This window comes from Stylophora pistillata, chromosome 14 (genome assembly GCF_964205215.1).
Source record: "Stylophora pistillata chromosome 14, jaStyPist1.2, whole genome shotgun sequence".
NCBI classification, from domain to species: Eukaryota; Metazoa; Cnidaria; class Anthozoa; order Scleractinia; family Pocilloporidae; genus Stylophora; species Stylophora pistillata.
The window spans coordinates 14693851-14704992 of record NC_142532.1 but is presented as its reverse complement, the minus strand read 5'-3'; the positions used below and the strand labels follow the sequence as shown (position 1 = coordinate 14704992).

At 40.5% G+C, this 11142-nt stretch overlaps 3 protein-coding genes across 3 annotated transcripts in view; 2 read left to right on the top strand and 1 right to left on the bottom strand.

Annotated features, from left to right (window-relative positions):
• The window catches only part of LOC148716714 (uncharacterized), a 31325-nt gene that overhangs the window by 15365 nt on the left and 4818 nt on the right, over positions 1-11142 (top strand). The window lies entirely within an intron of this gene.
• On the top strand, positions 4786-6421 carry LOC148716716 (uncharacterized). The gene is made up of 2 exons (XM_088745559.1): positions 4786-4950; positions 5267-6421. Exon 2 carries the CDS (start codon positions 5453-5455, stop codon positions 6347-6349), a length of 897 nt encoding a protein of 298 aa, XP_088601685.1. The 5' UTR covers positions 4786-4950; positions 5267-5452; the 3' UTR covers positions 6350-6421.
• On the bottom strand, positions 6541-8683 carry LOC148716715 (uncharacterized). The gene is made up of 2 exons (XM_088745558.1): positions 8431-8683; positions 6541-7976 (listed from the first exon to the last, which is right to left on the bottom strand). The coding sequence occupies exons 1-2, from the start codon at positions 8550-8552 to the stop codon at positions 6719-6721; spliced, it is 1380 nt and encodes a 459-aa protein (XP_088601684.1). The 5' UTR covers positions 8553-8683; the 3' UTR covers positions 6541-6718.

Genomic DNA, 11142 nt, shown 5'->3' with positions numbered 1-11142 from the left:
TGCCGTATTTTGACGAGCCCGTAGGGCGAGTCAAAATACAAATAACCAGTAAAAATACTCAGCGGTACTATACAACAGAACGTATAATAAGTTACTTATTATCCACCACGCCAAACTGTTACCTCAGTGCGTGCGAATTTCGCGGATATTTACTTACGGGGAGTGCGTGACAGAAGTATGCGAAGCGGAACGGAATTGGCGCGTTGTCGTGTTGCTGCTTCTTTTTTCTTCAATAAATTAAGAAATTTCCAGGTCGTCCAGCTGTGTTCTTTGTTCGATTCATCTAATAAACTTAGATGTATATTTGCCAGTCACTCTGACTCTTCGTCGTCGGAAATATGTTTCAAATTGTCCGCCATTTTTTTTTTCGTAACTATAATTCAGTTCTTCGCTTGCGCGATGCGAGAAAACCCGTTTAACCCGTACTCTGGAGTACAAATACCGCGTGATATTTGTACTCGTCTATGGCGTTATTTGTACTCTACGATGTGTAGTTGGATAATAAATATATCTTATTAGACGTTCTGTTGTGTAGTATCCCTGAGTATTTTTACGAGTTGTGCCGTATTTTGACGAGCCCGTAGGGCGAGTCAAAATACAAATAACGAGTAAAAATACTCAGCGATACTATACAACAAAACGTCTAATAAGTTATTTATTATCCAACACGCCAAACTGTTATTTCAGTGCGGGCGAAATTCGCGGATATTTATTGATGGGGAGTGCGTGACAGAAGTATGCGAAGCGGAACGGAATTGGCGTGTTGTCGTGTTGCCGCTTCTTTTTTCTTCAATAAATGAAGAAATTTCCAGGTCGTCTAGCTGTTTTTCTTCGTTTGACTCATCTAATAAACTTGGATGTAGATTGTCCAGCCATTCTGACTCTTCGTCGTCGGAAATATGACTCAAATTGTACGCCACTTATTTATTTTTTTTTCGTAACTACAATTCAAGTCTTCGCCTGCGCGATGCGAGAAAACCTGTTTAACCGGTACTCTAGAGTACAATTACCGTGTGATATTTGTACTCGTTTATGGCGTTGTTTGTACTTTACGAAGTGTAGTTGGATAATAAAAGCAGTTATTGTTACACCAGTGCGTCTTATTTCCTCCCGCGGGTTTGTGGGGCTGCTTCACATATTCAGCATATCGATTCTCAGTTTTAAGCAGTTTGTCATCGATTGTTTTAAAAAGTTTGACATGAAGGCACCTTTGAATGAAAACCGTGACATAAACAAACGAAAACAACAAATAAATATATGGATTAATAAGAGAGAGAGAGGGAAAAAATAACTCAGTATTTATGTGGCTTTAGGAGTGGACAAGATACTAGTTTACTCCAAAGAAAAGTGTCATATTGTCGAGCATTATTTCTTCTCTCACTCTCGCTGTATTTCTTATATGCAACCTTTTCTGAAAGTCTGTAAGCGTTAAAGTTATTCAGTGATAACAAATGTAATAGTTTTTTTTTAAACTGTCCTTGACCGTTCCTTGCATCAGGTTGTTTTTATCTGTACATGCCAGCCCTGGCCATTGTTTAGGGAATGTTATAATTTATATCATTTACGATATTTTAAAACTCTATGGGAAACGGGTTACCTTGCTTAAGGCTCTGAATAGTGTAACGGACATTTTTTTGTGGTTTATTCCCCAAACATGTACCGAGGTTGATCGTTTTTACTTGCAACTGTAATTATGGAAAAAAAGGCTATTCCTTGAAGTTACCTACTGATCAAATCTTTGAAACCGAACCTATCGGCGCACACGGAAAGAGGAAACAGCTTTGACATAATTCTAAAAGAAAAAAGAAGAGGTGTATTTTAACGTTTTTATCATGCAATTAAAACACGTAATTAGCAGCCTTTGATGGCAACGATGTGAGTGACGACTGATATCGCCAAGCATGATGATGCAGTCACTTGAAGTCCACTGCTTTCCACTCGCGCAAAGACTCGCTCATTCACTCCTATTCAAGAATAAAAACGATAAATTTTTCGAAGAAATTCGGCCTAATAGTTATTAGGGCCTCACAACATCCACCCAAAACCTCAAAAATTTACTCCCAGACTACGCAGTTGAAGTACTTGCGTGTTGACGCGCGAGTTTGCGCGTTGCGTTGCGAGTTTTGCCTGAAATACTGGGAATAAGTGAACGTAATGCCAATATGGCGGCCTCACAACGTCTTTGATATCCCTGCTTCGTAAAGTAACTTACAAAGGCGACGGAACTTTAGATATGAGAGGGAACGATGAACCAATATACTCGTTTTGACCTTAAACTGGGAGTGAAAAACTGAACCTCAAGTATAACTTGCCTCTCAGATCAAGTTAGCTGTCGTCTGGTCATTTTGCGGTGCAAAAATGGGCAAAACGTTCATGTTAGGTCCATATCATGTCCCAATAACTAATACACATTAATACTAAGTATTATTACGATCATGTATGTTGCACGATATGTCCCTTGTAACCTTGTTCTATCAGTTACCTTTGTTTTCCCTCATTAACCCACATCTACCCTAATTTACCCATGTTCTACTACGTTCACCCCCATATACCCTTAATTAACTATGTTCTACAGCGCTAACCCTCATCTACCCTAGTTAACCCATGTTCTACCACGCTTACTCCCATCTACTATAGGTAACCCATGTTCCACCGCGTTTACCCCCTTCTACCCTAGGTAAAACATGTTCTACCGCGTTTACCCCCATCTACCCTTTTTTAGCCATGCTCTACAACGTTCACCCTCATCTATCCCAGGTAGCCCATGTTCTACCACTTTTACAATCATCTACCCTAGGTAACCCATGTTCTACCACGTTCACTCTCATCTACCCTAGGTAATCCATGTTCTATCACGTTTACCCCTATCTACCCTATGTAACCCATGTTCTACCACAGTTACCCCCATCTACCCTAGATAACCCATGTTCTACCACGTATACCCCCATCTACCCTAGGTAACCCATGTTCTACCACGTTCACCCTCATCTACCCTTGGTAACCCCTGTTTTACCACGTTTACCATCATCTACCAAAGGAAACCCATGTTGTACCACGTTTACCCCCGTCTACCCTAGGTAACCCATGTTCTACCACATTTATCCCCATCAACCCTTGTAAACCCATAATCTACCACGTTTACCCTCAGCTACCCTAGGTAACCCATGTTTTACCACGTTTACCCGCATCTACCCTTGGTTAACCATGTTCTACCACGTTGACCCTCATCTATCCTAGCTAACCCATGGTCTACCACGTTTACCCGATCTACCCTTGATTAGCCAAGTTCTACAACGTTTACCCTCATCTACCCTAGGTAACCCATATTCTGCCCCGTTTACCCCCATCTACCCTGGTTTAGCCATGTTCTACCACGTTCACCCTCATCTACCCTAGGTAATCCATGTTCTACCCCGTTTACCCCCATCTACCCTTGTTTAGCCATCTTCTACCACGTTCACCCTCATCTACCCTAGTTAACCCATGGTCTACCACGTTTACCCCCATCTACCCTTGTTTAGCCATGTTCTACCATATTCACCCTCATCTAACCTAGCTACCTCATGTTCTACTACGTTTACACCCATCTACCCTTGTTTAGCCATGTTCTACCACGTTCACCCTCACCAATGTTCTACCCCGTTTACCCCCATCTACCTTTGGTTAGCCATGCTCTACCGTGTTGACCCTCATCTACCCTAGATAATCCATGTTCTACCCCGTTTACCCCCATCTACCTTTGGTTAGCCATGCTCTACCGTGTTGACCCTCATCTACCCTAGGTAACCCATGGTCTACCACGTTTACCCCCGTCTACCCTTATTTAACCATGGTCTACCACGTTTACCACCATCTACCCATGGTTAGCCATGTTCTACCCCGTTTATCCTCATCTACCCTCCTTTACCAATTTTCTACCCCGTTTACCCTTATCTACCCTTGATTAACAATGTTCTACCACCCTCATCCTCATCTACCCCAGGTAACCCATGTTCTACCCCGTTTACCCCCATCTACCCTTGTTTAGCCATATTCTACCAGGTTCACCCTCATCTACCCTAGTTAACCTATGTTTTACCCCGTTTACCCCCATCTACCCTTGTTTAGCTATGTTCTACCACGTTCATTCTTATCTACCCTAGGTAACCCGTGTTCTATCACGTTTACCTCAATCTACCCTTATTTAGCCATATTTTACCACGCTCACCCTTACCTACGCTAGTTAAGCCATGTTCTACTCTGTTTACCCCCATCTACCCTTGTTTAGCCATGTTCTCTCACGGTCATCCTCATCTACCCTACGTAACCTCTATTCTACCACAATTGCCCCCATGTACCCTTGTTTAGCCATGTTCTACCACGTTCACCCTCATCTACCCTAGGTAACGCATGTTTTACCCCGTTTACCCCGATCTACCCATGTTTAGCCATGTTTTATTACGTTCATCCTCATCTACTCTAGGCAACCCATGTTCTACCACGTTTACCTCCATCTACCCCTATTTAGCCATGTTTTACCACGTTTACCCTCATCTACTCCAGTTAATCCATATTCTACCACGTTTACCTCTTTGTACCCTTGTGTAGCCATGTTCTACCACGTTCACCCTCATCTACCCTAGGTAACCCATGTTCTACTCCTTTTACCCCTATCTACCCTTGTTTAGCCATATACTACAACGGTTATAGAGTTCTAAAGCCGTGACGTCACGTTACCATGGTGCTAAAAAACTCAGTTCCAAACAAAGGCCCAAAACGTGACCGACGCCATGCAAAATGTCGGCCCTCTCTATATCGTCGCTCATTTCTTTCTTCGGAGAAGAGCAGAAGTCAATTACGAAGGGTGAAAACCACTACAAATCAGGCCATGTGGAGTCATTTAATTATAGTCAGGGTATTTTACGAGGAGAAGTGCACGCAAGCATGCGAAACAAAGTCTACAAAGTCACGGTGAGTGGAAATGGTTCCAGAATACTCACTGCAGATGCGGCTTGTCATTTAAGCTTATTTGTTGCTTTGAAATGCTTCTCAGTGAGATTTTTAAGTTAATAGCAGTTCTTTTCCATGATAATTTAATCGTGGAAAAACTAGACGCGCAAACTTTAGCGTTGATCCACTTTGTTGTTAAGGTCGTTCGATGTATATCGATGTGTTAGTTCAATCGAGGCATGGAACTGTTCGTTCGTTTGGAGTCTTCATGTATTTAGAAGTCTTTGACAGTTGCTTTTCATGTCCTCACGCGTCTTTTTTTTTTCCGATTTGCTAGGTTTACTTAGATAGCGAGAATGCTATAAGATCAAGTGAGTGCGAGTGTCCAAGGGGGAAGTTTAAGTGCAGCCACGCGGCTACACTTTTCATTCACGGCATCTACAACGTCAGCCGGACAGATGTTGAATGCAATTGGAAGAAACGCTAAGCAAATACACCGCTCTCTTGGCAATCCGTCGAAGAAATGTTTCCTCCCACAAAACAGTATTGCTGCTTATCAAGAAACCCTACTCAATCTGATCGGTCTTCCCTTTACAGAGACCTACAGGAGTATGGAAGATTTACTGGCCTTTGTTGGCTTATGAGCCCTGAACCAGCTACTGTTAGTAACCTTCCCATACCGACAATAGAGGATATCATTTACTCGGAAGAATTTCTTAAATTACAAGGATCACAGCAACAAATTGATTGCCTAGTAAGACAGGCAAAGATTCCTGATGAGTACATCTTAAAAATAAGTGACATTACCATTGGACAGAGAAACAACCCAACTTGGCATTTAGCTAGAAGGGGCAGATTAACAGCAAGTAACTTTGGTTGCGTTTTGAAGGCCAAACGGGTGACCCAGTCTCTCTTGAAGGGCCTTCTTGGAGAATACGATTTGTCTGGAGTTAAGGCTGTACAATGGGGTGTGAACAATGAACAGGAAGCACTCAAAGCATTCACTATGTTGACAGGGAAAACCGTCCAGGAAACTGGTATTTGGTTGGATGCTTCTGGAATCCTTGGGGCCTCTCCGGATGGAATTGTAGATGATGAAACCGTCCTAGAAGCTAAGTGTCCTTACACTGAAAGGAACCTAACAATTGAAGAAGCCATTGCTACTTCACCAACATTTTGCTTAAAAAAAGCACAGGATGGAAATAGATATGTGTTAAAGAAGGACCATGTCTATTGGGACCAGGTACAGGGTGAAATCTTTTTTACACAGCGAAAGTTTTGCTACTTTGTTGTTTGGACTTCTAAGGACGTGGCTGTTGTCAAAATAGAGCAAGATGAAACCTGGGATGCAAATATTCCAGTCTTGAAAGAATTCTATTTTAAACACATTTTTCCCAAGATAGTGGAAGGTGCATTGTAATTTTATTTCCTTAAACAGACATGCGTGCAAGGCTTTTCACCTGAGAGTATTGGTTGTACTGTCTCTGGCTGTAACTTTAAATTTTCTCGAGCAATGTCAGTGTCACCAGCAAAGATTTGGTAAATGTATTGGACTATTGGGCCAAATTTTAAAGAGATGAACATAAGATTGTAAATTTGAGTAACAAAGAGTGCAGGTTGTGTTGATCTTTATTATTTCTACTAAATGTCTTACAAAATATAATGGCATTCTGACTTTGTTTATATATTAACATAATTGAAAAAAGTTATTCGATTGACTCAGTTCTATCATATGATGACCATTATATTTGTTTACTGATAACAGCCAAACATCCTTTTTGTACTCAGATCACTCAAACTCTGCCCCCTCACACCCCTCTTTGATAAGTGGAAATTGTAAATTTACCAGTGCAGCACATAACTGAAAAATAACATCAGCATAACATCTTAAATAATATGGGATGAAAGTTAAAATTTTGAAATCCTTTAACCTTGCATTTGCCCTCTCTACATGGATCCTTGCTCTGGCAATGGATTTTGTTTTCCTTGCTTCGCTTTCAGTGAAAACACCATTATTCAAAAAAGGTGGAATGTTAAGAGAAACATTATTGGGCAAGATGTCTTGGATAAGAAAGCCTTTGTCGGCCAAAACCATATCCCCTGGAACAAGATGGTTCAACAGACCTGACTGTTGTACTATGGCTTTATCAGAAATGGACCCAGGGTACAATTTGCTAACAAAAGTTATTACTGCATTTGGTGCAACCCCGACAATTACTTTAAATGAGTTCATACCCCTGTAGCTTGAATAAGTGGCATTTTGCAAACTCATTAACCCCGGGGCTGCGATCTCCACATCGGTACAATCAATGACAATTCTACAAGAAGTAAACTCTGAAAAAGAAGATGGTGCACATAACACATTTTTTTGCCTGGACGGAATGGTTGTCATGATGTCATGAAATAATATGGAATGCAAAACATGGACAAAAGTGGTGACAATATTAGCTATTGTTGCAACACTGCAACTGAAAAGCTGGGAAAGGTGCAAGTTGGTATAATTTTGTCTTAGTTTCATTAAAGTAATGAAAATCTGGTCCTCAAAATTAATGGACTCTACTTTCCAACCAGAATAATAAACAATAAAATCTTTGAATCTCAAGGCATGAAGTACTACAATGTTAAAAACTTCTTTTGTTGGAAGCCCTGTTTCCATTCTAAGAACCTCTACACTCAATCCAGAAGCTGAGTAGTGTTTTTGTGTGTAGCTTTCTTTTTCTTGCAGGTCCTGAAGTTCCTCCCTGGCTTGATTTAATTCTGCCTCCAGTATTATCTCATTTGTTGTCTTGTTGCAACTTTCTTGTTTGGTATCATCAGTGTCATTATTAGTGGACTGCTGCTCAGATGTTGTGATTGCCTCAGCCACCATTTCCTGCACCGTCTTCTGTTTAGCTTTTACTTTTCTCTTTTTCTTTGGTGGTCCTCCTTCACCAGGAAATATCTTATCTCGATTTCTTTCGTAAATTGTGGGCCCATTTAATTTATCTCCATCCACAAAATGACAACTGCACACTCTAGAATGCTTGCTTGGTTCTCTGTCTTTCCTCCTATTTCAAAGAAACAGATAACAGAACTTAATCCTAAACACTTGTAAAGATTTAAATTGCTCAAAATTCGTTTCAAACTTTCAGCTAACTCCTGAAGTCCAGAAGCTCTTAAAAATATATTAAATAAATCAGTAAGCCATATGCATTTCATAGCACAAACAACATTGAAATATATGACTCAGTATGGGCACCGAGAAATTTTAAGTTTTGAAAGTAAGCACATGTTAGCACAGTGGCGTTCAGACAAACACATATTCTTTCAGCACAGTTGTATTCGAGGTTTTTCAAAATTTAAAATGTAATGAAAAGCAAATACACAAAAACCTACTCAGTACCCACAAACTTGACACTACATGCGCTTGTTCATCGGTGGAAATCGCACACTCGCAAAAAAATGGCAAATGTTAAGATGTTCTTTTGAGCAAAGCGCTAATTACAAGTGCCGTTTACAAACCTTATCAGACGGATCCATCGCTTGTATTCGTCTTTTTCCTTTTTATCGCTTGGAAATGCAAAGAACTTGCAAGTGTGGCTTTCTGATGAATGACTGCATGTCGGAGCAAAGCAGTACACCATTGTGCTGTTGTGTTCGTTCCGATAAATTTCTTCCGACAAAAAGCGATAATTTTCAAATAGTATTTGACATTTTGACCCTGTGTTCTTCTTCTTGACCTCTTTTGTAATATAACACAAGGTTAATAAACGTTTTAATTATGAGACAAAGCAGAGACAAGCACTACGTGACCCACGCGCAAGAGATTGTCCGAGTTGTTTAGAACTGACTTTTTCAGCGCCATGGCAACGTGACGTCACACTTTAGAACTCTATCCTCATCTACCTTAGCTAAGCCATGTTCTACCCCGCTTACCCCCATCTAGCCTTGTTTAGCCATGTGCTATCACGGTCATCCTCATCTTCCTCAGGGTAATCTCTATTCTACCACCATTACCCCGATCTACCCTTGTTTAGCCATGTTCTACCACGTTCATCCTTATCTACCCTAGGTAACCCATATTCTACCACGTTTACCTCCATCTGTCCTTATTTAGCCATGTTTTACCACGTTCACCCTTATCTACGCTAGTTAAGCCATGTTCTACTCCGTTTACCCCCATCTACCCTTGTTTAGCCATGTTCTATCACGGTCATCCACATCTACCCTACGTAACCTCTACTCTAATACTATTACCCCCATGTATTCTTGTTTAGCCATGTTGTACCACGTTCACCCTCATCTACCCTGGGTAACCCATGTTTTACCCCGTTTACCCCCATCTACCCTTGTTTAGCCATGTTCTAGCATGTTTATCCTCATCTACCCTAGTTAACCCATGTTCTACCACCTTTACCTCCATCTACCCTTATTTAGCCATGTTTTAGCACGTTCACCCTCATATACTCTAGTTAACCTATATTCTACTACGTTTACCCCTTTGTACCCTTGTGTAGCCATGTTCTACCACGTTCACCCTCATCTACCCAAGGTAACCCATGTTCTACTCCGTTTACCCCCATCTACCCTTGTTTAGCCATGCACTACCGCGGTCACCCTCGTCTACCCTAGGTAACCCATGTTCTACCACGTTTACCCCTATCTACCCTTGTTAAGCATAAATGCATTCAAAAGCGATGCAGTATGGATCCAGAAAACAAAGGACCCTTTCCTTTCGCAATACTTATATGGACTATGTAAGGCCTACATGAAAAAGCCACGCGAAGAGCGGCGGAAAATGATACCAGTTTTCGGTAATTTGTATGGCCAGTATATTGCGATACCCATTTATCTTATTCAGTGACTAGCTTAGGGGTGCTGATGCTCGCCACGTGCAAAGGTTTTTTATTTCATTAACCAGATATAAAAATTAACATAGAAACTATAGTGAATGAATTGCAACTTGCTACAGGTAGTCGACCCAGTTTGATTGCAGTCTTAATTTCTACACTTGGTACAAATTTAGAGAAATATCTATGATTGTTTTCATTTTTATATATCAATTGATATGTTGGAATGTTATTGTTCCAGGTGATTGGAAAGCAAGCCACAGATGTTTGGGTCGTGAACAAGTCGATCCACATTGATGATACCGGAAGTGTCATTCCAAGGGATTCACAGAATTACATCCTTTTGGATGATACATCCCTTCCTGTTTTGACCGGAATAACAAGTATGTTACTCCGGACTTACATGCATAATCGACGCAAAGGTACCTTTTACACAAATAAAGGCATATGTTGTTCAATCTGCGCAATATTATACCCATGCATGGATTGCCACCAGAAAAATCTTAAATCTAGATAATGGAGAAAATCTGAGGATGAGTAGTAATCTTAACATAACATATACATGCACTTAAAATAGTAACAGCAACGAAATAATTGCATTTGTTCTAATTCTTGTGATGTTGTAGCCATTGATGACGGGTAAGCTCTGCAGAATCTTATTTTGGCTGAGCAAAATCTGCTGGCTAATAATTTCCCTAAAGGTCTTATGACCATCGCATGTGTCGCCATTGGGGCCAATTATGACCTGGTCGTCAAGAAGTTCGGAGGATGTGCTCTACCTGTCTTATTTGGAGCCCCACAGTCTGCCAAAACGACTGCACTAAAAGCTGCTCTTTCTGTTGTTGGCAATACAGATGGAATAAGATGAATTGATTGCTACTAGGTAGTATCTGGTTTCACAGAAAAAAGATTTTTTAATCGATTCAAACCACAGACCAAAATCCCAAACATTTAATTCTAAATCTTTGATCTAAAGTACTATGGTCTCCCATATGCAGGTGCCACCTGAGACAATGACGACATTAAAGTTGATAGTTTTCCAGGTTTACGTTACCAGGTGTTAGGAGATGTGTTCTTTCCATTAATCTGTATTGAATACTTTTTTTTTAAGAAATGACTTTCAAGGCGATAATGGATGCCGTTTGCAAGACATCCATTCCATTTGGTTGGGATGATTGTGAAAAAAGTGCGACAATGAAGCAAGTTGCAATAGCCCTCTTTAACCAAGTAAGCCTTCAATTTGTATCCAAGCTATTTCAATGGGTTTCCCTATTTTTGGTGGTTTCTTGTTCTATATTTGATTTGGGATATTAAAATTTAATATGTTCTTTTTTAAATGTTGAGACAAGTGTAGATTCGTTAGTATCATCAAATGGCTCGATTA